The 26,421-nt window shown below is 36.0% G+C and overlaps 1 protein-coding gene across 8 annotated transcripts in view; it reads left to right on the top strand.

Moving 5' to 3' along the window:
• DLG2 (discs large MAGUK scaffold protein 2) overlaps positions 1-26,421 on the top strand; it is a 1,693,368-nt gene that overhangs the window by 212,308 nt on the left and 1,454,639 nt on the right. For 2 of the 8 annotated variants that reach the window (XM_032393565.1, XM_032393564.1), the window contains exon 1: positions 20,454-20,789. The exons of the other annotated variants lie outside the window; for them this stretch is intronic. In XM_032393565.1, the coding sequence (XP_032249456.1) occupies positions 20,748-20,789 (42 nt within the window). In that variant the 5' untranslated portion in view covers positions 20,454-20,747. Of the gene's footprint in view, positions 1-20,453; positions 20,790-26,421 lie in introns of those variants that run through there. 8 annotated transcript variants of the gene reach the window in all.

Below are 26,421 nucleotides of genomic sequence, written 5' to 3'. Positions count from 1 at the left end.
TGCTATGTATAACGAGTTTGAGATCATGCAAACTTTATTTCTTGTATTTAAAATTGAGATAATTCTTACCACATGAGGTTGTTGTAAGGATTAGAGATAATGCTTAAAAACCTCTCAGCATGGTTCCTAGCATATTGTGAGACCTTCTAAATGGTAATGGAGACTTGCAGTGTAAATAGAAGCATTGTTTTTAAAGTGTCAGTTATTTCCTGATAGTGTATGCAAGGTTTAATACAGATGTGCTCTGGCAAAGATAAGCTGACCAGCAAGCCATAGTCATGACCTAGCTGTCCTTCAGGCCTCACCTGCCCAAATGGACATGGAGAGCTCATTGTCATCTGATGAAGTCTACCTTAAATACTATGTGGAACAAGGCAAGAGAAAAATAGATTTAAAGTAAATAATTAAACACATAAGGAGGTAATGCCCCATAGTTACTAAGCCCCACCTTTTCTCTGAGTTTATTGCCTCCAAACTCTCCTGAGAATTCATGCCATATAGTCCTGGCTGCTAGGGCATATTTATATGTATATTTTATACACACATGCACACACACATACAGGCATATGGGCTTATCGGAGATGTGTGTATATGCACAAGGAGCAAGAGAGAAACAGAGAAACTGACTCCACAAAGGAAGGAGAATCCAATAGAGTGTTTTGTTCACTCTATATACTCAATGCCTACTATAGTATCTGGAACAAAAAGCACTTAGTAGGTGCCCAATAAACCTTCGTTAATGAATGCATGCAGATTTATAGGTATTTATAGTATATACGCATATGTGCATGAATATATGAAATTAGCTTCCCTCTTTCAGGAAGTCTATTTGTCATTCACGATTTTTGTCACTGTATAAGTTAGGAAGAACAGGAGGTCTGTGTTGTATCTATTTTCAAAATATCCTTATTTTACTTTTCTAGTAATGAGACTGAAATAGCCATATTTGCTCTGACTAGGGTTTAGAATCAGGCAACACCCACAGACAGCTAAAAATTTTTTTATTAATCTTTTCATAATTAGGAGTTTTTAGAACATTGAAAAAGCAGTATGAAATCTAGCAGAGCTCAAGAATATTCTTAGCACAGTGCAGATGCTCCAAACTTAAAAAAATTCATAAATGTGAGTGACAGTTAAGCAGGTTGTAGTCTAATTTGAGAGGCAACCAAATGTAAATAATCAGAATTTATTGTTGGAAGCATTTACTAAAAGGTCTATTATGATCCTCCTAAATGTGACCTATTGAGTAACAGTGACAAGAACAATAGCAGTGACTGTTTATCAAATGTATACTACAAGTCAGGCATCTGCGAGGTATTTTCCATACCCTATTTAAATTAAATCGCACAGCAACCCTATAAAGTAGCCTTATTTTTCTTACTTTCCACATGAAGACACTGAAGCTCAGAGAAATTATGTAACTTACCAAAGTCATAGTACTTGCAACTGGTGGATTCCAAGTCAATCAGACATTCAGGAAACAAAGACCTATTCTGTACCTACCAAATTCCATGCTTGGTTTATAGTGCTGGGCAGAAGAGAAATGGTCTCAACCATTGTGGACCTTATGGACTTAAGCCTAAGTGTTTCTGACTTTGAAGCTCTTGAACCTACATCACTCTGCCCAGGAAGTGCTACTCTTTAGGGAAAAGCCATGTAGTTATGTAAGTTGGGCAGGTAGATTACAAAACTTCATTGTTTCACTTGAAAACAGAACACCTGAGAATAGCAAATTGCAGAATCCTTACTTTCCATTGACTCATTCCAGCCTCACCCTTGTTTTCTTTGGTCACATCTCCTGTCTGCCACATTTTTCTACATCCCTGACATCAGGGGTCATCTCTGGACAGGCACAGTAGGTTGCAGAAAAGCAGGCAGGTAGCAAATTGCTTTCAAAGAAAAGAAACTGGAGAGAATGTTATAGTCTGAAATCTCATCTTAGAGTGACTTACTATGTAGCAGAGAGACAGAAAGAGAGGAAAATGGAAACAGAACAGAACAGAAGTTAGCCTGCAATGGGATGGTCTAGCAGTGTGGGAGAAGTATTTGCTATGGCAACTCTTGCATCATCCTGCAGGGGTGGCAGGAATGCTTCAAGGGAAAGGAGGACATTACTTAAAATCCCATCTCATGTTTACTAAAGCTGGAAATCCCATCAAAGAAAACCAGATATAGTAGGTAGAATACTCCTCTCCCCCTAACTTGATTTTATGATAATAGACTTTTTAGTTATTAGTTATCTAATGGCCCAGTCCACTTTTTACTGTCACCTGCCATTGCTTTGTCAAGTTGCATAGCATCAGATTGCCTGTTAACCCCTATGTCTAATGAGCAATTTACCTAAATTGAGGGTACCCATGTAATTTCTCTTTCTAATAAGGACATTTTTTGAGAATAAAAATTGGGTGTTACTAATTACAGTGGGACAAAGGAGACAAAACCCTGTGCTAAACCTGGTAAATTGGGACAAATGGTCATCCTACGTAAAGGTAACTGTCACTTTCTGCAAATATGTGTGGACCTGAATAAAGACTGCTCAAATGAGAATAAACAGAGGATATTTATTCAGAGCTTGCTATATAGCAAGAGAGTCAGTCACCATCATTTGGGTGTGGCAGAATCAAAAGTAGATAGAGTGGGAACACTTCATAGTGGAAGAAAGAGAAGGCTTCAGATCTGCTCTGACTAGAGCTTGTTGGCATGGGGAATTTAGAGGTGCTGGACATCCTATGTGATTAGGGAGAATCTTTGGCTTTATCTGATCCTAGGCTGGAAGTAGGAGCAAAAATTCGGGAAGCCAGCAGTCATTGACCAAGTCCTGGATATTTGGGGCCGGTCGATGCAGAGGTTGTAGATCAGAGGTCTGTTGTTATATGTGGTCTATCCATCGTCCATTTGTATATTCAGTCTCTCACATTGAATTGCTCACTTAGTATGATATCTTTTATGAGTTTTAAGGACACTTTATCCAAGTTGCCTAAGATAATTTCTAATGTAGTAAGTATTTATTAAATTTGTAGCATTTGTAGATAATTGCATTGTTTTATATCTTTTGTGTCTTTCTAATTTAGCTCCCTTTGAACACTTAAAGGAAATTTTAACCTGTTTGTCTATAAACCTTCCATCCAACAATCATTTTGAATTTGTTTAGTTTTATTTTTCAGGTACTTGAAGAGATGCAAAAACTCATACAAAGGGCTTCTATGGTAGATAAACTGCTCATTAGGGAAATTTTCTTATGTAAGATGAGCATTACCCCTAATAACCATGTTACTCACACCTAGACACCCCTACCCAAAATTAGGAAGAATGGTTGGCAGGTTTGAGAGGAAAGCAGCAGCTGCAGACATGGCCAGCTTTGAACTCTTTCATATACATTTTGTCAGATGAAGAAGAGTTAACATTTATAAACTTTAATTCTGATCATACTCTAGTTTTAAAGTCTAGTAGTTCCAGTAAATCTGGAAAGAAATGCTACCCATAGATAATCTGAATTTGTGAATTAGGTGAATTTGTGTCTTATGAAATATGAGTTTCAAAATCTAAACAGTTTTAATTTATTAGTGGAAGCCAGTGATCTATAATCAAGGTAAAACTCTTAGCAAAAGCAAGTCATATTTAGAATTGGTATGTAATGAAATGGATAATTTATGGCTTTCTAAATTATTTTCCCTGCTATAGTCCCTTCATATTTTATGTCCATAAAATTTGTGTATATGATCTTGATCAAGAATAATAAGTACTGGCTGATATTTGATTGATTTATGTCAGGTATCTATGAAACTTGTACTAGATACTGTGGACACAATAGCAGAATAAGGCAATATTTCTATTCATAAAGTGGTCATGGGTTCTTGAGTAAGATAAGCTTTTGGTCTATAATTTTGTACAAGCTACTTAATTTCTCTGAGCCTCAGTAACTGCCAATGTAAATAGTGATTATAATACACACTTCATACAGCTGTTAGGAGAAGCACAGAGTGCCAGGTGCTGCCTACTCCTGGAACAGAGAGAACTGGGACTCAGGAGACCTGAATTATAGTAAAGTTATATGACACTGGACAACCAATCTCTTTTCTCTTGGCCAAATTTTTCTCATCTACAGAATGAAGGGATTTCTACCAGGCTTTCCATGGTTCCTTCTACCTCTCAGTTTCTGTTTCCAAGAATACAAAGGCAGCACAGACTGATCTGTTATCAGTCATTCACTGTACTTGTAAAATTAATCTTATGTTTCTAATATGCCATGACATTATTATTTTTTTTAGTATTCTAACCTCACTTTTGTTTCTGTTGCTCTCTGAGTTCTACCAAGTAAATTTCAAGTCTCTTCATTAATTAAACAAAGTTCTTGTTTCTAACCTATTCTAGTCAAATCAATCTGCCTGCCAATCCCCAAAAAAGTCCCTTTATTTCTCACTTTTGCTCACGATGTTCCTTTGGCAGGAAATGGCTTTCCTCATGCTTTCTCCTCCATCATTAGTTATTGAAATCCTAGTCATCCTCCAGAGCTAGCTGAAGTGTTAATTCTTCTATGTACTCTCACTGCCTAGTAATCACACCTTCTCTAATTTCCCACTTGATTCAATGTATCTCTTGTAGGTACCTGGTGGAAAGTGTATTAAGCTTTGAAAGTAGCAGACATTAGTTTGAGTTTTCTTTCTTTCTTCTCTTTTCTTTCTTTCTTTCTTTCTTTTTCTTTCTTTCTTCCTTTCTTTTCTTTCTTTCTTTCTTTTTCTTTCTTTCTTTCTTTCTTTCTCTTTCTTGTTCTTTTGCCTGTATGACCTTGCAATTTGTTTAACCCCTAGGAGCCTCAGTTTCTTCACCCACTAAATGTGTACGTTGAAACCTATCTAATGGAGTTGTTTTGCAGATTTCATGACTTAATGCATGGAAAGCCTGAGTGGTAGCAAGTGCTCTTTAAATGTTTGGTCATGATGTATCTTGCTCTTACTTTTTTCATTATCTAAGTTATCTACGTAGGTATTTCATTTTTGTAATTAACTTGAAAACCTCTAAAAAGCAAGGATTTCGTCTTATTCTTTATAACACAGCAACTTCTTACAGTCTCTTCCTAAGAAGACCTAAGCTAAGTGCTCTTCCTCATTCTTTTTTTTTAATCTTAAAAGTCTTGTTCACTGTAGGAAAATTAGAAAATTCAGAAACTCAAAAGAAAGAAAATTTAAATTACCTTAATTCCATAATTTTGAGATTACTAGTATAAGTATTTTGTTATTTTTATTATTTTGTTATTTGTTATATTTTTCTGTGTTCATGTATAGACATGTGTACGTGTGTATAAAACATGTATATAGAAAATCTATATGATGATTTTTCCAAATAATTTTTATATTAAACATATACATATCTTCCTTGTGAGATATACTCCATTATAATTTTAAATTTTATTATTTCTATTGATTTATTTAACTAATGATAAAAATCCACAGAGCTAAATCTTTGCTTAATTATTTCTTTTTCATAAATGCCTGTAAATGAAATCTTCAAGTAAAAAAATATGTATTTAAGGCTTTTGTTTCATAATATTCACTCCTATGATTATAATACACACTTCATAAGCTGTGTCAATTCCTGCTCTAACCTATAAAGCCTAGTACTGCTGCAAAATACTTAAGAATTCATCAAAATATTTAATCTTCATAAAAATCTTTGTCATAGGAATTACTATTCCTATTTTACATATTTGAAAATGAAGCCAAATGAAATGTTAAGGGACCTGTTCAGGGATACATCTAATTAATGGCAAAGCTAGGATCTTCCATGGTGTTGTAAGTCTAGCATTCTTTTTATCTATATAATAACTTTATTCATTCATCCACTCATTTGTTCATTTAGTAAGTATTTTGAATGGCTAGCTAGATGATAAGGATATTGTGTTAAACACAGTTCCCAACTTCATGGACAAGAAACCTGGCAAGGAAAGCAAACATAAAATGAGCAAGTAACTAGTTCTAAATTACAATAAGGCTACAAAAATAAAGAAAAAATGTGGTATGCATATATAGCAGGTGGACCTAACCTATAGGCAAAAGTCAGGGAAAAGCTGCTGTGAATATAGGCCATCTAAGCTGAGTCAGAGTAGGTAAGTATATTTCATCTAGATATGGAGGTCACACGGGGTACAAGGAGAAGAGAAAACCTTCCAGACTAGGATTTCTCAATTTCAGTGTTACTGACATTTGCGTTGGATAATTCTTTGTCATGAGGAGCTGTCTTGTGCACAGTGGGAGATTTCACAGCATTGCTGATCTCTACCCATTACATACCAATAACATCCCATGCCCCAGTTATAATGACTAAATGTCTTGGGACAGGGGTACAATATCTCCTCTGGTTGAGAACCACACTATTCTAGACTTAAGGAATAGCAGTTACAAGGGGGGACATGGTATTTTCTATGAATTGAAACAACCTCAGTGTGACTGGAACATGAAATATGAAGTGGAAACTGGCTCCAAAGCAAGGTTCATACCATACCATACCTTGAAAGTCCTGTTAATTATTTTGGACTGCATTTAAAGAGCACTGGGAAGCTAGCAAAGTTTGTAAATGACAGAGTCGTATGGTTCAGATATATGTTTAGAAAATATCAGTTTCAGAGTTCTAGGTCAATAGCAGATTAGAGGGGGTCAAGACAGTATGGAGGGAAACATTTAGGAGGCTTCTGAAGTAACCTATGTGAAGATTATAGACAGTTACTGTGGAGATGGAGAAAATAATACAGATTCTTGAAATATTTTTTAAAATATTTATTTATTTGAGAGAGAGAGAGAGAGAGCACATAAGTGAGGGGAAAGGGAGAGGGAGAGAGAAAAACCCAAGCAGGCTCCACACTCAGCATGGAGCCCGATGCCAGGCTTGATCTCAGGACCTTGAGATCATGACCCAAGCCAAAATCAAGAGTCAGATGCTTAACCGATGGAGCCACCCAAGCACCTCCAGATTCTAGAGATATTTAGGAGAATTAGTAGGACTTAATAATTGACTTGCCATTGGAAGTATAGAAAAGATATTGTCAAAGATGACTGCTAAGTTTCTGACATGAAACTGGATTGTAGGAAGCGTTATTCAACAAAATAAGAAAAAATGGAGGAGGATGAAGTTTCAGGCAGACAGTCAAAGTTTATTTGTGACTGTAGTGAATGTGAAGTGCTAGTAACATACTCAACTACTCAACAAGCAGTTTGATAAGTGCTTAGAGAAGGGATGTGCATTGAGAAAGATTGGGAAGTCATTGTCATGAGATGATAATAAATGTCATGGGAATGAACAAAGAAAACATAGAAAAAGGTATGGAATGAAAAAACAGGGGGACCTACATTTGAGGCTTGAGGAAATCAGGCATATAAAAATCTGAGACTAAAGGAAGAGCCAGTAAAGGGAATGAAAAGTTGAAGTGATAAGACAAACTGAGGATAGAAGCTAAGGAGTCAGTGTTTCAAGAAGGGGAAGAGCTCAGAAGTTTGGAATCTGCTAAGAAGTCTGGTAGGGTGAGAATATAGAAGTGACTATTAGATAACGATATATTGGTTATGATGCCCATTTTCATGGAGTGGTGAGACATAAGCTGTATATTGAGTCAGAGTGGTGTGGAAAATGAGAAAATGGACAGAAGGTGAAGTAATGGCTTTCTTAAACAGGTTGTGAGTGAAGGAAGGAGACAGGGCAGTAGTTTCATATAGAATTATGTTTAGGAGAAGTTTTTCCTTTATATATTTTAAGATGAGAGAGGCTTGAACATATTTAAATTGGCATAAGAAAGTAGAGAGAAGTGTACAGAACTGAGCAGAGAGGAACATTTGCTAGTGCTCCTGGAAGAGTAAGAAGATTAGGATACAGAATGCACATGGAAGCAATGACCTTAGATAGATAAGGTGACAATCCCTTTGTAGCAGGAGGGAAAAAGGAGCGTGAGGGCAGCCATTGGTTTTTATTTTCAATTTATTTTGATGCAAAAATTGAGGATTTCCTATGTAATAGCTTTTATTTTCTCTGTAGAGTTGAAGGCAAAGTCATCTGCTAAGAGGAACAGGGATGGAGGAAGATCTGAGGTTTGAAGAAAGTGAAGAAGACACTTTTGCAAAGAATAGGGAGGAGGCTGTTCATAGGGCAGAAGTATGTGTGTGAGGGAGACATCAGCAAGATGGCAGAGTAGGAGATACCAGCCTTTGTCCCTATACAAAAATAATTAGATAGCTATCTATGAATGAAAATAGCCCTGGGAGGGCTCTCAAGTTTAATTAGGGTCATGCAGCAATACAATAGGATAATGGAGAATAGCTGCACAAAGAGAAAGAGCCACTGTTGCACCAACCAAGGACCAGGTCTGCCATTCCTTCCAACTCTGCACATGCCCCAGAACCCAGAGCTGGAGCTACTCCATGCACACCCCTGCTTCAGACCCTGGCTTCATGACCACACCACATGCCTGCACCTCAGACACCAGACATTGCCATCTCAGGCTTGCCTGCACCCCAGACCCCAGAGCTGCTATTGCTCTGTACGCCAAACTCTACATCCACAATTGATCCATAAATGCCTGAACTACAGAAACCAGAATCACTGCTTTAGCAGTTGTGTTTACACACCAGATCCTAGAGACACAATTGTTGCACACATGCTCACTCTCCAGAGCCTGACTCCACAGCCACTCCACAGGTGTTCACACATCTGACACCAGTGCCACTGTCAGTGCAAATGCACCCATGAGCTAGACCTGGAGCCAAGAGGTATCCTTGGCTATCACATCCCCTAAGGAAGAAAAATAAATCAGGAGGACCCTGGCAGCCATCACCATTGAAGATCCCAATACCATTCACCCACAGCTTTGGCTCCTAAGGACCCCTGCAATCTTCAATGATGTTGTTCTCAACTGATAGAGACTGCACTGATGAACCCTCTCTGGAGACAGAACTGCCACACACCATTCAGCTGCTGCCCTCACACTCACCTGTAGGTGAAGTTCCATCTGCACCAAAGCCAGAAAATTGGGAAGAGGTGACTTTTTCATTAAATGCTCTGACATCAACACAAGGCCACAATAAATATTAAAAAAATAAAGAAAGAAAGAAACATGACATCACTAAAGGAACAAGATAATTTTATAGTCACTGACTCCAAAGAAATGGATATCTTTTAATTACTGGAATAATAATTCAAGATAATTGTTTTAAGGAAACTCAGTGAGCTACAAGAGAGCACAGATAGGCAACTCAACAAAATTGGGAAACCAATACCTGAACAAAATGAGCTCAACAAAGATAAATCATTGAAAGAGCTAATATATTCTGGAGCTGAAGAATATGATGAATGAAATATAAATTGCAATAGAGAATATCAAAAACAAACATGATCAAGCAGAAGAAAGAATCTGTAAATTTGAAGACATGTCATTTGAAATTATGTGGTTAGAGGAACAAAAAGAAAAAAGAATAAAAAAGTGTGAAGAAGACCTACAGGATTTATAGGATACCATAAAGAAGAACCATATACACATTATAGAAATAGCAGAAGAGAGAGAAAGGAAAAAGCAGAAAGCTTATTTCAAGATATAATGGCTGAAAACTTCCCAAATCTGGGGCATGATTTGGACATTCAGGTATATGAAGCTCTAATGTCCCCAGAAGGTTCACACCAAAGAAGTCTTCACCAAGACACATTATAATCAAAGACCAAGAGAGAAGTTTGAAAGCAACAAGAGCTGAGACTTGGCTAATACAAGGGAATCTCCATAAAGCTATCAGGAGATTCCTCTGCAGAAACCTTGAAGGCTAGGGGAGATTGGGTTGCTGAAATCAATGTGGTGAAAGAATACTTTAGAACTAAGAATAATTTACCCAATGAAGCTGTCCTTCAGAAATGAAGGAAACAGAAAGACTTTCCTAGACAAACAAAACCTAAGGGTTCATCACACTAGACTTGCCTTTCAAGAAATGCTAAAGGGAGTTCATTAAGTTGAAATGAAAAGACACTAATTAGCACCATGAAAACATATAAGAGTTTTAAAAACCACTGGTAAAAGGTAGTATATAGTCAAGTTCAGAAGACTCTATACTGTAATGGGGATGTGCAAATCACTTTTAACTCTAGCATAAAAGTTAAGAGATAAAGTGTTAATATCTATAGTGACAATAATTTGTTAATGGATGCACAATATAAAAAATGTAAATTGCAGTGTCAAAAATTGTAGCTTGCGTGTGGGGGGGTTTGAAGTAAGCAGGTAGAATTTTTGTATGCAATCAAAGTTAAATTGTAATCAGCTTAAAATAGCCTACTCTAACTATAGGATGTTCTGTTAAGCTTCATGGTAACCTAAAGACAAAATCCTGTAGTAAACACTCAAAAGATAAAGAAAAAATAATCAAAGCATACCACTTCAGAAAAATCAACAAATCACAAAGGAAAACAGCAAAAAAGGAAAAGAAGGACTATAAAACAATCAGAAAACAATTAACAAAATAGCAACAGTAAGTCCTTACCTATCAACAATTACTTTAAAGGTAAGTGGATTAAATTCTAACATCAAAAGATATAGAGTGGCTGAATGAACCAAAAAGAAAGAAAGAAAATACTCAAGTATATGCTGCCTACAAGAGACTCACATTACTTTTACACACATAGGCTCAATGTGAATAAAGATAAAGACATTCCATGCAAGTGGAAACCCCAAGAAAGCAGAAGTAGCTATGCTTATATCAGACAAAGTAGACTTTGTCAAAAATGATAATAAGAGGGGGCCTGGGTGGCTCAGTCGTTAAGCGTCTGCCTTCAGCTAGGTCATGATCCCAGGGTCCTGGGATCGAGTCCCACATCCGGCTCCCTGCTCAGCGGGAAGCCTGCTTCTCCCTCTCCCACTCCCCCTGCCTGTGTTCCCTCTCTCACTGTCTCTCTCTCTCTGTGGAAAAATAAATAAAATCTTAAAAAAAAAAAACGATAATAAGAGGGGCACCTGGGTGGCTCAGTTGGTTACGCATCTACCTTCGGCTCAGGTCATGGTCCCGGGGTTCTGGGATTGAGCCCCACGTCATGCTCTCTGCTCAGCAGGAGCCTGCTTCTCCCTCTCCCTGCTGCTCCCTCTGCTTGTACTCTCTCTCTGTCAAATAAAAAAATAAAATCTTTAAAAAAACAATAATAAGAGACAAAGAGCATTATTATATAATAATAAAGGGATCAATTCACCAAGAGGTTATAACAATTGTAAATATGTATGCACCTAACATTGGGGCACATAAATATATAAAGTAAATATTAACAGATCTGAAAAGGAAAATAACCAGCAATGCAATATAGTGGTGGACTTCATTACCCCCCTTTCAACAATGAATTGATTATCTAGACATAAAATCAATAAGGAAACACTGGCCTTGAATTATACTTTAGACAAAATGTACCTAACAGATATATACAGAACATTTTATCCAACAGCAGCAGAATGTACATTTTTCTCTAGCACGCATAGAATATTCTCCAGGACAGATCATATATTAGGCCACAAAACAAGTCTTAACAAATTTAAGAAAACTGAAACCATATCAAAAATCTTTTCCAACCATAGTGGTATGAAACTGGAAATCAATAACAGATAGGAAACTGGAAAATTCACAAATATGTGGAAATTAAACATCAACTCCAAAACAACCAAAAGGTCTAAGAATAAATCAAAATAAAAAAAAAATGTGTATTGTGAAACAAATGAAGATAGAAACATGGAAACACAAAATACCAAAAATTATGGGATATAACAAATGACGTTTCTGGAGGGATGTTTACAGCAAAAAATGCCTACAGTAAGAAAAAAGAAGGATCTCAAATAAATAACCTAACTTTGCACCTTAAGGAACTAGAAAAAGAAGAACAAACTAAGCCTAAAGTTACCAGAAGGAAAGAAAGAAAGATGAGAGCAGAAATAAAACAAATAGAAAAACGAGGAAAGATCAACAAAACTAAGAGCTGATTTTTTGAAAAGATAAAATAGACAAATCTTTAGATAGTGTAACTAAGGAAAAAAGAAGACTCAAATAATTAAAGTCAGCAATGAAATAAGAGACTTTACAACTCATACCACAGAAATACAAAAGATCATAAGAGACTATTCTGAACAATTATACACAAAAAAGTTGGATAACCTAGAAAAAATGGGTAAATTTCTAGAAACATACAACCTACTAAGACTAAATCATGCAGAAATAGAAAATCTGAACAGACCAATAACAAGTTAAGGAAATTGAATCAGTAATCAGAAATACCCCAACAAAGAAAAGTCTGGAAACAGATAATATCACTGGTGAATTCTACCAAATGTTTAAAGAGGAATTATATCAATCCTTCTCAACTCTTCCAGAAAATTGAAGAGGAACACTTCCAAACTCATTTTATGTTAGTATTACCCTGACACCTAAGCCAGACAAGGAGACTACAAGAAAAGAAAATTATATGTCAATATCCCTAATGAACACAGATGCAAAAAGTCTCACAAAATGCTAGCAAACAGAATTCAACAGTACCTTAAAAGGTCATGCACCATGATCAAGTGGAACTTATCCTGGAGATGCAAGGATAGTTTAGTATGCACAAATCTAAATGTGGTACACCACACTAATGGAATGAAAGATAAAACAAATGAATGGAGAGATAACCCATGTTCATGGATTGGAAAAAATTAATATTGGGTGGAGGAATGAGTGAAATAGATAAAAGAGATTAAGAGTATACTTATTGGGATGAGCACTGAGTAATGTATAGAATTGTTGAATCATTATATCATACACCTGAAACAAATATAACACTGTATGTTAATTATACATCAATTATATATATAAATTCTAATAGATGCAGAAAAAGCATTTGGCAAATTTCAACATTCATGGTAAAAACTCCCAACTAATTAGGTATAGAAGGAGTGTGACTCAACATAATAAAGGTCAAATATGACAAGCCCACAGCTGACATCATATTCAGTGGTGAAAAACTGAAAGCTTTTTCTCTAAGATCAGGTACAAGACAAGCATGCCCATTCTGACCACTTCTAATCAACATAGTACTAGAAGTCCTAGCATACACAATTAGGCAAGAAAATAAATAAAGGCATCTAATCAGAAAGGAAGAGTTAAAATACCTCTCTTTGCAGATGAATTGATCTTATATAGAGAGAATCCTAAAGACTTCACTGAAAAACTGTTAAATCTAATCAATGAATTCAGTGAAGTTGCAGGATACAAAATCAGCAGCATTTCTATACACTAACAAATACATGAAAAAGAAATTTAAAAAACACCTATTAACAATTGCATCAAAAACAATAAAATACTTAGAAATAAATTTAATCAAGGAGGTGAAAGGTCTGTACACTGAAAGTTACAAATATTGGTGAAAGAAATTGAAGAAGACTCAAGTAAGTGGAAAAATATTCCATGTTCATGGATTGGAAGATTTCATATTGTTAAAATGTTCATACAACTTAAAGGGATGTACTGATTCAATCAATCTGAATCAAAATTCCAATGACATTTTTTACAGGAATAGAAACAGAACAAAACAATCCTAATATTCACTGTGGCACCACAAAAGACCCTGAATAGCCAAAGCAATCTTGAGCAAAAAGAACAAAGCTAGAGGCATCACATTTCTTTTTTTTTTAATTTTATTATGTTAGTCACCATACATTACATCATTAGTTTTTGATGTAGTGTTCCATGATTCATTGTTTGCGTATAACACCCAGTGCTCCATTCAGTACATTTCTTGATTTCAAATAATATTACAAAGCTCTAATAATCAAAACAATATCGTACTGGCATAAAAACCAGTAATAGACCAATGGAACATAACAGAGGGGCCCAGAAATAAACTCTTGCATATATGGCCAACTAATCTTTGACAAAAGCACCAAGAACACAATGGAGAAAGGATAGTCTAATCAATAAATAGTGTTGGGAAAACTGAATATCCACATGAAAAAGAATGAAATTGAACCCTTATTTCACAGCATACATAAAAATCAACTCAAAATATATTACATACTTAAATATAAGACCTGAAGTTATAAAACTTCTAGAAGAAAATATAGGGGAAAAAAAGCTCCTTGTATTCTCACTAGATTCAAAGGATGATGACAGTATCTTCAAGGTTGATGTGAAGATCAGGAATTAAATGGGATCTATTTCTACTTTGTGAACTGAAGCAAGATACCCCTAAGCATACACAAGCAGTACGTGTGCCAGAGGGTACTTGAAGCCATGGGATAAAGAGAGCACAGTCTTCTTAACTTATTAGCTTATTAAATCTAGTGGTCAGTACAAGGAATTCCAATGATATGAAATCAGTTCAGAGGTTATAATGAGATAACCAAATTTCCAGAGAATCCCCTTCAGGGCTGACTGGGGATCCTAGGGAAGTCCAAGGTTTACAAACCCGTACAGGGAATCTTCTAGATATTTAGAAGTTAGTCAAGAGTAATGATAACATCTTTTTATATTTCTCCTTTCCTCTGTCATTTCAGCCTTTTTTACACTAAAAACTACCACTTACATTTACTATGTACCAGGTACTAGGTCAAGCAGTTTGCACACCGTATTTATTTTAGTCATTACAACGTCCCTGTGAAGTAGGTTTATTTATTTTACAGAGGAATACTCTGAATCAGAGAGAGGTTATGTAACTTGCCCAAGGTCACACCCCTGGTAAGTGGCAGAAAAGGAATTTAAAGCCAAGTTGTTGTGGGTTTTTTGTTTGTTTGTTTGTTTTGGTTTGTTTTGTTTTTTTTTACTCCAATGTCTAAGAGCTTTTAGAGTTTCTAAGAGGAAAAGGTTTACATTCTAGGGTGGTAGTCAGATGGCCCCCTTGCTCAACTGGCCTCTATCTCAGGCTTGAACCTCCACTCTAGAATGATCTCGCGTACACCTGCAGTCATTTTCTCTTTATTTTCTATATTATTTCCCCTCTAAGGCTAATTCTTCTATCTATACTCTGGAGTCTATCTCTTCTGCTTTTGTGGGAGCCTTAGCTCTCAGTTTCTTCTCTTCCTTCAGAGCAATGGTTTTCAAACCTTACCTTACATGACAATCACATGGGGTGCTTGCTTGCAGAGATTCTTGAGCCACAAGCCTAGAGTTTCTGTTTGGTAGGTCTGGGGTATGACCTGAAATTTTGCTTTCTTTTTTTTTTTAATTTTATTATGTTATGTTAATCACCATACATTACGTCATTAGTTTTTGATGTAGTGTTCCATGATTCATTGTTTGCATATAACACCCAGTGCTCCATGCAGAACGTGCCCTCCTTAATACCCATCACCAGGCTAACCCATCCCCCAACCCCCCCCCCAGAACCCTCAGTTTGTTTCTCAGAGTCCATAGTCTCTCATGGTTTGTCTCCCCCTCCGATTTCTCCCCCTTCATTTCTCCCTTCCTACTATCTTTTTTTTTTTTAACATATAATGTATTATTTGTTTCAGAGGTACAGGTCTGTGATTCAACAGTCTTACACAATTCACAGCGCTTCTCAGCTTATGCTGATGCTGCTAATGAAGGATCACACTTTGAGAACCACTGCTCGACTCTAGAGTAGGGATGGGCAAACTACAAGCTAAAATATGTTTTTACATTTTTAAATGTTTGAAAAATATCAAAAGAACAATATTTCCTGACATGTGAACATTATTATATGAAATTCAGATTTTAATGTTTATTAATAAAGTTTTATTGTAACACATTATATAATGTCTATGGCTGTTCTCTCACTACAACATCAAAGTTGAGTAGTTGTAATAGAATTAGTAGTTGTAACAATGACTGTAAGTCTTGCAAGTATAAAATATTCACTATCTGGTCCTTTACAGAATCAGCAGTTGACTCTGCTTTAAGTAATTCTCAATCCTACCTGCACATTACAATCACCTGAGGAGCTTTATAAAATTCTGATGCCTTGGTTCCATCTCCAGATATTCAGATTTAATTGGTCTGGAATACAACCTAGTGGATCCTGAACATTTAAATATATCTTATCTGTCCTAATTAAATAAAACCAAAAGCAAGCAAACCTACCAAAGTTACTCTGCCTTAAAGAAAGAACTAGATAGTACAACTTCCTTATTTTATAATTAAGGAGAATTTTGTCCAGGTATATGAATTATTTGTCCATATTAACAGACATTGTTGCTGTCATTATTATTACCAAGTTATAATTGCAAATTGCTTTAATATTAAAAAATTTACAAAAACTAGGTTGTAGTCAAAAAGTGTTATATGCTTGTCTTAGTCCATTTGGGCTGCTATAACAAAATACTATAAATTGAGTGGCTTGTAAACAATAGCAATTTATTTCTCATAGTTCTGGAGGCTGTAAGTTCAAGATCAGGGTGCCCACAAATTTGGCGTCTGGTGAGAGTCTGCTTCCTGGTTCATAGATGTCTGTCTGCCTTTTCATTGTGTCCTCATATGGTGGAAGGGGCAAGGGAGCTGCCTGGGGCTTCTTTTATAAGGACACTAATCCCATTCATGAGGACCTAACTATCTCCCAAAGGCCTCACCTCCAAATACCATTACATTGGGGATTAGTTTTCAACATAGGATTTTGGGGGAACACAAACATTCAGTCTACAGCAATGTTCATTGTAAAAAAAAAAAAGCGAGAGAGAGAAATACAAACTATATGTAGATGTCAGGTTCTAAATTCAGTGCTTAAGGTAAAAATTGACTAAAATCAAGTTTACTTGATAGCCACTTTTTAAATTAAGAAACAAAGTAGTTGGCTTGTGTTAAAGGCCATGCTTTAAGAACAATATATTACACACTAGAATTACATGCATTCTAGGGAGATGTCCACACTACAGGAGGTACTCAGGAGCTAACATCATTTAGGAATCAATACATTTCTATCCCTTGTGTCATGATCCTCTCTAACCTGTGCTCATTTTTGCAATAATAGGCAGAACCCCTCATAGGTCCCTTCCTGTGTCTTTATTTCTCTCATTTACTGAGAGAGGATATTGGATAAATAGTTCATTGTGGGTGAGGCCACTGTAGTATATAGAAGATATAAAAGGAAAAACGAAAGGTAATGTCTGATTTCCCTTTCTAAGCCTAGTCCCAATTCCCAATGATCAACACTGTCAAAATTTTATACACATGCGTGCGCGCACACCCCCACCACAATTACATATAAATATACATACAAATATAGGCTCATACTGTACAAACTCTTTAGCAACCTTACTTTTATATTTAACATTGTAACTTGAACATCTTTTGATATAAGAATATGTATATGTACCTTATATTTTTCTAATCATTGTTTAGTATTCTGTGATATAAACTGTAATCTTACAAATAAGTCTTGCATTAATGGATATTTATAATATATCTGTATATATATATATGTGTGTGTGTGTGTGTGTATCTCTATCTCTATATATCTACATCTATCTGGGATTAATTCCTGGGAATTGAAGTTGAATCAATACATCAAAGAGAATGTGCCTTTTAAAATATTTGATAGATTTGATAACTTTCACAAAATTTTCACCATTAGTACTTGACATACCAATTTTAAAAATCTTTTCTAATTTTTATGCTTTTCCCTAAAATGAAGGAGGTGAAGCGTTTTAAATGTGTTTTGTGGTCTTTTTGTGAATTACCACTTTATGTTCTTTACCTATTTTTTTCATTCAGATTCATATTTTTTTCTTAATGACTTATGAAAATGCTTTGTATTTTAAGGAAATATTCCATTGAATATGTTGTATTGTTTTCCCATTTTGTCATTTTTCATTGTATGTAATTTAGCTAAGCAGAAATTTTATATTTTTATATATTCACAGTTGTTTATTTTTCTTATATGTCTTCAGGTTTCTCCACTCCACAATTATATAAAACCAAAACCAAATCTGTTTTCTTCTAATATGTTTATGATTTCAATCTTTATACTTAAATTTTTGATCCATCCAGACTATTTTGATGATGGGATTCATCTTGAATCTTCTTAATGACACTATGAATTAAGTATGATCCCCATTTTAGACATCTCTGTTTTATAAATGGTAAAAGGATCTGATGTGGAAGGAATTTTCAAGGACTCCTGGCTCATGAGGATTGGAGCCTAAATTTACTATGCTGTCTCATAAATAATAGCCAGTTATTGTTTCCTTCTACAATAGCAAATGTTATTCTTTCAGCAGGTACATTGCCCTGTTGAACTCTTTGCCTAAAAATAGGGAATAATTTTTAGCGGGACGTTGTCATTGTAGTTAGTGCTTTTCCTGTATCTGTAAAATGAGAATAATAAGTCAGCTATCCTAGTACAGTTAGGAAATTTAAGCAGCAAATCTACAGGTATGGCCCAGGTCCAGTCGGTACTGGGATACTGTGGGATGGGTAAGTGTAGGTGGGAGTTTTAAGCAGATATGCAAACGTAAGAGCCTTTCTTTAGAATGTACATACATTAGCCCTGTATCTGAAGTCCTGTCAGAAGCCCTCCCTGATTGCCTCAGCAGGGAAACCTCCCTGTGTTTTTTTACCTGTAACTTCATTTTTGCTTAATCCTTCCCTATGAACTGTTCTGAGATTTGTAACATTTCCCAGCTCTTTTCTGTCTCTCCTGGGCCATCCAAATACCCTAGGGTCTATTAAAATAATAATTTTTTTGTAGAAAGCTATAAATTTGATTTTCCCCCACAATTCCTAATGAAAAAAAAAACTAACATTACTTATTGACAAGTTGAAAAAATGGTTTTTAAAAATCTTCTGAACCCCCCCCCCCCCATGGAGAAACGCATTTTAAATTCTATGTTTTCCGTAGCATTGAGTTGCTATGTTTGGGTCTGTTTATCCAGAAGTGCTGCGGGAAAAGTGACCTGCCATGACCTCAGGAGAGGAAAGTGTTATGAACTGAAATGTTTGGTTTTGCACTTAAAGCCATGATAAAAGTTGTGGAATGACGAGAGTTGGGCCTCCATGTTGATGTTTGAATGTCCTGGAAGTCACTGGTTGTGTTGCAAGTGCTTACAATTTGTAATTACCTAGACTCATATGACAGACAGAACTGGGAATCAAATTAAGGAGCTGCCTTCTCTTACGATGCTAGAGAATCTCCAGCTTAAGACAAGATTGCCTTTTTTCCTTCCTAAAAAAAGGCACAAACAATGACAGCCCAAAATAGCTATTTAGTCAGAACTGACGACACTTTCTGAATGCTTGTCATTAAGAGAGAAATAGAAAATCCTGATTTTCTTCTTCCTTTAATTTCTCTCCCTTAAATACCTTGCTCCTCCTGAAGCTGCCTCACCTCATTGCCCAGGAGAAATGCCCAGCGGCTCTGACAGGGCCTCAGCACCACTGCAGGCTCCAGAGGGGAGGGGCCTTATGCAAAACATATTACAGAAAAATCCTAAAAGTCACTGCAGCTTTTTCTAGTGAGTTATGCTGATCTTCCCTGTTGCTGTAAGCTGATGGGGGAACGTCGTGGCAAAGACAGAACCACTCTTTTTCCTCCCACTATTTTTGCTGCAGTGAGAACTGTTCATTTCTGCTTGCATTTCGCCAGATAGCTTCAGAATTCTAGCTGAGAATTAGGGCTTTCTAAGGCTGGAAATAAGAGTTTAGAACCTTAAATTGGACTTTGTCCTTTTGGCTCAGTAAAAATTGAGTTAATTTGCAGCATCCAGCGCCTGACTGGAATGACAACAGACAGTAAGATCTGACGATGTTTTTGAATTAAGTTTTTTTTTTCCCCTTATGGATTCATGGGGGCAGAAGCTTTTATTTTTCTCTCTTGCTCTTTCCCTTACAGAGCCAGCTGAACATGTTACATTCAGCAGCAGTAGCTACTGAATCTACGGTTATGTTATCCCCTGGAATCTTCTATCTTCATCTCAATCCCATCCTCTATTATTGATTGTAATTTACCAGTAAAGCTTAGTTTTGGAAAGAAAAAATAGATGGAGTGTTTTGTTAGCGAGCCTAGCAACTTTAGATATCCCTGGAAGATGTAACAGATATTACAGGACAGGGAAGTAAGAGAAGGTGGTATTTCTCAGGCATGTAACCACAGATCACCCTAGGGGAACACAGCTTACATTTTAGGGGACTTGAGGAGACAGTGATCCTTTTGGTCCTGGTCCTATTCCACATGAAAAAGCAGAATGAGATGTGTTTGCAGTGATTTGTAGTATTTGCCAAACAGGGTGCTGCATCAGAATAGCCTGGAATCTAGTGCAGAGCCCATATTAAACCTCCAAAGGGAGAGGGGTTTCCTCTTCATTTAGAGTCTGCCCGGTGCAGTCCCACTGTAAAGTATCTAATAGGATAATACCAGGGCTCTCCAGAAATATAAGTAACTCATTGGTTAAATTTCATTCTTCACCTTTCCCCCCCCCTCCTTCCTGATTGAGCTCATCCCCCCCCCCCGCTTTTTTTTGTTTTTTTTTTTTTAAACCCAGTGATTTAAAATGCTAGAAGGAAAGCAACTGAAGTCTTAACTTTCAGATGCTGAATTCTCAGCTAATTGAAATTACTGGGCACAATGCTATATATAGCCAATGAAGAGATTTTGAGCTCTCACTCAGTGCCTTCAAGACATGTCGTTTTGTAGTCAGAGAAAACAGAGATCAATGCATTTTCAAACTGACAGAGGGAACGGATGCTCCTTAGTAGCACATGCCCAGGATCGTGTGTGTGGGGCTTGCGCTGTGCTGAGAAGCTGAATACCGGTCCATATGCTCCTTATTTACTGCAATGTTCTTTGCATGTTACTGTGCACTCCGGACTAACGTGAAGGTAAGAGGAGGCGAGCCGGCAACTGGGCACAATATACATGTTAAACCAGCTGCAGAAAATGTCTACCTTGTGTAGCTTCAGGACTTTTCCGATTGCTGGCTGAGCAGGCAGATTATTACAGGTGGTTGCAAGGGCTTTGTTTTATTGTTGCCGAACAGCCTCGCTGGGGGAGCATGTTGGAACGCTGCTGTGAAGTGACCTTCAGGTTTAACTATTTGTAATTCAGGTTCACGCTCACACTTGGGGGGTGGAGTTGGGGGAGGAAAAGATGACAATTATTTAGGTAGGCCAGAACCAAGAAATTAGAGAAGGTAAAAAACTATACAGCATGCTTTAGATTAAGATTTAAAGTCTTTCTTTTAAAAAGTGCTGTGAGCTGCCTGTGTTCGTGCAGCTTAATTAAGAGTTGGGGATTAAATGTAGTGGCTATAATGGCATTAGAATGTGATCTGTGGGATATCTGACCATCCTGTTCATATAAACAAATTATCATCATTGGAAGTTGGTGATATTGATTGTACAAATCCTCAGCTCTGGGTGGGCTGGTTGCTTAGGCTGCGTGGGCGCCGCTGCCCCAGTGTTGTCACCCCGCTGACATTCACTTGCTGTAGCTAATGAGCCTCCAAAGTTGAGCCTAAGTTTGGGAGATTTACCCCTTGTCGGGAAGGACGGCGTTATTGTTGGAGAGGTTTTCTGACACTGTTCATTCAGCACTGAGCCAGACAGGCAGGCCAGCTGTGGAATACCAGTTGCATAATTCAAGTGAATTACATCCTCTTTTAGCTTTTTGAACTTGTATATCTTATTGAAGGGAGTCCAAAAGGAAAGTGATTGCCTTTCAGGAAAAAGAAAAAAAAAAATAAAGGCAGTTAAGACTTAATACCTAAAATAGGAATCTTAAAAAAAAAAGAGTCAATGTAAAGTGTTTCCCCCTTTTATTTTACTGGGGGAGTATTTTAATGTGTCTGGGCACTAAAGTTTTGTTTTCTGTGTTTACAAGTTTTATTAAAGAGCTCCCTGCTGCTCACTCTTTTGTAAGCCTTTTTGTTTTCTATTTGAATTTCAAACAGGTAGTATTTATGTTTTGATGACCAATTCTTTTACAACTACAGCCTGGCAGCATTGTGTGGGTCATTTTGCAGAGTCCTACAGAATTTACTTTTTACTACTTTTAAGATTAACTTCAGCAGTCAATTTTTCCCCATATGTCTGATGGATATAGTAAATGACATGAAAAGAGATATTTAAAAACCTAGCGTGTACCCAAATGTCAGCTTGGATTTCTCCATCACCAATGCCTATTCCTATTATGGGGTATGGCATGCATTGTTCTGTAAGCTCAATGAATTGTAAATGTTTTCCCTCCTCATCTTTTTTGAAGGAGAAAAGTGTTGTGTTTTTTTTTTTTCAGAGAAATATTCATACATATTTTTGATTAAGAGATAACAATTGTTTTTGATAGTCCATTGTCATATTTCAGAAGTGCAAGAAAACCTGAGTCCAAAGTTCCTTTCATATGGGTTTTGGGAAATTCATTTTTTTAAAACTCTTGACTACTATCAGTGTGGTCTTTATGGGTTGAGCTGTAATTTTTTCGCACTTAAACTCATAAGCAAAGGAATGAAAAGACTTTTACCAACAGTATCTTAATTCAGATAACTTGTGGATAATAAATTCTTAGTACTTTGGCTAGTCTGTACTGAGATACAAAAGACTCAGTAGCAGCTCAGAACATGCACATTGCCACATACAACACATATAACCTTGCTTTAAGTTGTTTAACTTCAATTTTACATATGCTTAAGTCCTTTCAATAATTAGTTCTTGCACTTTCTTGCATCATTTTCTTTTAGGGTTATCTTTTCCTTCTGAGATAGCAAGGTTTGTAAAAGAATTTACATTTCACTTGTGGTCTGATATTCCATCAAGTTGGCACACTGAAGTCTTATCTGATAATTTTATTTTTAATTTTTGTTTTATTTCTTATTACATTTTAAAGTATTTGATTTTATTTCTATTGGGCCTAGAATTACTAACTTGTTTGGTTCTGGTAAAGTCTTTTTCATAGTGTATAGCTTCTTATGTTTCCATGATTGAATGTGATTGGTGTTACAGTGACCTAAAACTTTAAGGTGGTTAAGATTCAAAAAATAGAAATATCTCTTATTTATTTTTTTTTCTGCACAGAATTAACCTCAAACATCACAATCTTTTGTTCTGCAATGATTGTTTTGTTAATTGGACATTTATAATATAATACAGTCAAAAGAATTTTTTGAGAGTGGAATATTTTATTATATTTCATATGTGTTTTTATGTAACACAGGCATTAACGCTGTGCTGTATGTATACGCTCTATATGTGTGTCTCTATATCTAGTATGTATGCACGATATGTGTATATATAGTACACACACTATACACACACACACAATTTACAACTCTCAGAATATAGCTTATGGGTCACCATTTATTCATTCATCTATCAAAAAATTTTGAAGGACAACTGTGATTTGTGTACCATGCTAGAGTCTGGGAAACTAAGATCACTAGAAAACAGTCCTTGCTCTCAAGAAGGTTCCAATCTTGGAAAGGCCACAGACATATAAACAAGTAAGTGGTTTGAAATATTACAAGACTAGTAATGGAAGTCTATGCAGGGCATTGTAGGGACAAAACAAAACAGAATACTCGCCAATTTTACATGGGCTGGTTAAGAAAGGTTTCACTATGCAGTCACCTCTGAGTTGAATCTTGACAGCTAATGGAGTTTTGCCAAGCAGCCTAGAGCGAGAAAGTCATGCCAGGTAGATGGAATGACAAAAACATGGTACTAAGAAGCAGAACACTTTGGAAAGCTACAAATAGTTTGCAGTGGATGGAGCATGGGGTCTTGCAAGGCTGAACAGTGAATTAATATGGCAAAACAAATAAATGGGAGCTAAAGCTAGTGCTGTGAGAAATGACTGAGTGATCCTCACAATCTAACTCTTTAGAAATTGTGTTATTTTGCCACCTATTTCTGGAAGGAGAGCTTTCTAAAGAAGGAAAAGAAATGAAAACTTCTAAACAAAGGGTATTATTTATATTCTGTGGGGGTTTTTTGTTGTTGTTGTTATCTCTAAGTTTGAGTTTGATAAACATTCATATCATATGGGCTTGGATTTATCTTTTAATTTTTTAAAGAATGTGATTAGAACAACTTAATCTGAGACAGCTCAAGCAAAAAGGGGCAATGTGATCATTATAAAGATGCATAATAACTCATCATCTCAAATTGCTTATGTTGTACAAAAAGTACCTCTTCGATAGGAAACTGAATAAGAAGTTTGTTGTACCAGATGTCCATATCATCTTGTCCTTAGAAATGGCTCTATTTTTGAAAGTAATGATATTGATAATAACTTACATCCAGATGATACCTTTTGCTTTTCTAAATAACTATGTTCCTCGTCTCATTATTTCCTCCTTTTATCCTGCTGCTATAAACATACATATACACTCACAAACCCATAATCTCTGAAATATGAATGGCAAATATTAGACCCATTTCACAGATAAGAAAATTAAGATAGAGAAAGGGAATGGCCAGTTCCTCTGTTCCACAGTGTGTCAGAAGGAGACCTAATGTAGGGCTCAGATCTCTTCGCCTAGTTTACTGCTTTCCTTCTCATTCTAGTATACCCTGCCGCCTACCTCATAGATTCAAGAATTCTCTTTTATTTCTGAAATTCCTTAATAGTAAATATAAGAACTTTTCGGAAAAAGAGTATAGCCAAATGATTTTAAAGCATAGGTTTTTGGGATTTCAAAAGAACTACGTTTGGGTCTATCTTTCCCACAGATTGCATAGAAACATTTTCTGCACAAAAAATTTTTGATCTACCTGAAGTTCAATAACAATAATAATAATATAATAATAATAATAATTATGTGAGCTAAGGCATGTAAACACCGTAAGAAAAATCTTAGAATATAATAAGTACTCAATCAATTTAACTCCTAACTGATATAGTTGAGGCCACTGGATAGGGGTAAGACTTCAGACTTGCTTTCAGTAAAAATCATGTTAAGAAATTCTAGGAATTCAGCCCAATTAAAATAAATTTATAATTAATGAGAAACATATTCAGATATAATATTCCTCTCCCACCACTATCACCATCACTACCATGTTCAAGTCTCTGTATCATCAGCATCCAGAACAATGCCAAGTACATAGTATGTGCTGAATAAATATTTGTTAGATGATTGCATTAACTGAGTACAAGATTTCTCTTTATTCCTCAGCTTTTCCCCAGATTTATTTATCTTAACCCTTTTTAAGTTATTTTGAGAGAAGGGAAAAAACAAAACCATAGACTTTAAAGTCATATAGGCTTTTGGGATTAAACACTGGATTTGGCAATCACAAACAACTTGCATTCAGTCACTCTTACAGATCTGCACAGCCAGGTCGTATAGCTAGGTTGGAGGGAATCAATAACTCAAACTAAAACAATTTATTGGATGCCTAACTGCTATAAATTCAGACATTCATCATGCTTATTTCTAGCAGGTTTATTCAATGAAGTCATTCTTTTCTAAACACCGCACCCTTTTCTGCCTCTGAGCATTTGCTGGAATTGTTTCCTGCAATGGGAATCCCTTCTCTGTATGGTCATGCTTGTTTAAATTCTATTCTTCCTTTAAGAAATAGAACAAGGTGTCTATCTTACAAGAAAGCTGTTGCAGCCACATAACTCCCTTACTTTATCCCTCCTCTGATTTGATGAGTGCAATTTTTACATCATTCATGGCAATAAATCTTATATTGCCTTATGCCATCATTTGCCATTTTTATCTTACATTGCTAGATAATTTTTATTATGTTTGGGTATTGCCCTCACTGTAACTAGATTTTAAGCATTTTGAGGACAGGAGCTATATACTATTTTGTTCATTTTTTTCCCCTTGTAGTTTGTATGTTAGGAATTTAAAAAAATGATGGATAGACTGATTGAAAGGGAAACTTGCAGAAACTCTACCTCCTTATGCTACTGATGCTTATTCTCAGCTAGATTTCATGATACATCCCACATATTGATGCTTTTAATAAACACATTATTTTGTTGTAGGCAGGGCCTGGAGTCATGAATCAGAATGTGTGGACAGTTTGTGTAACACCTATGGCTCATCCAAATCAGGAGTGGTCCCTCTCAGGTTTCAGTTGAATAATTATCTCTTTTAGGAAGCCAATAATATATTAGTCCCTCACTGGGCCCTTATATTATGGCCTCCAAATGGTGTGCACCTGCTCAGTATATTGGGTTTATAATACCTAGGCCTACTCAATGTATTGGATTTATAATTTCTAATGAGGCTCTTTAATACAAAACTTTAAAAAATAATACAAGGAATTAGTTGATAAAGAATAAAACAGCACAGCAAACAATAGCAATGATAGCTACAATTTGTTAAGCTCTTAGTATAAGCCCTGGACTACAACAATAACATTGCACATATTCTTTCAAAATGCTTTCCAGTGACCTATGATGTAAGAATCATCCTCATCATTATTTTATAGATGAGAGAACTGAAGTTTAGGGAACAAAAATAATTTGCCTGCTGTCACACAAATATTAAATGCCTGT

This window comes from Phoca vitulina, unplaced genomic scaffold (assembly GCF_004348235.1).
Source record: "Phoca vitulina isolate PV1807 unplaced genomic scaffold, GSC_HSeal_1.0 scaffold74, whole genome shotgun sequence".
NCBI classification, from domain to species: domain Eukaryota; kingdom Metazoa; phylum Chordata; class Mammalia; order Carnivora; family Phocidae; genus Phoca; species Phoca vitulina.
Note: the sequence above shows the minus strand (reverse complement) of the source record. Positions and strands in the feature narration are given on the sequence as shown.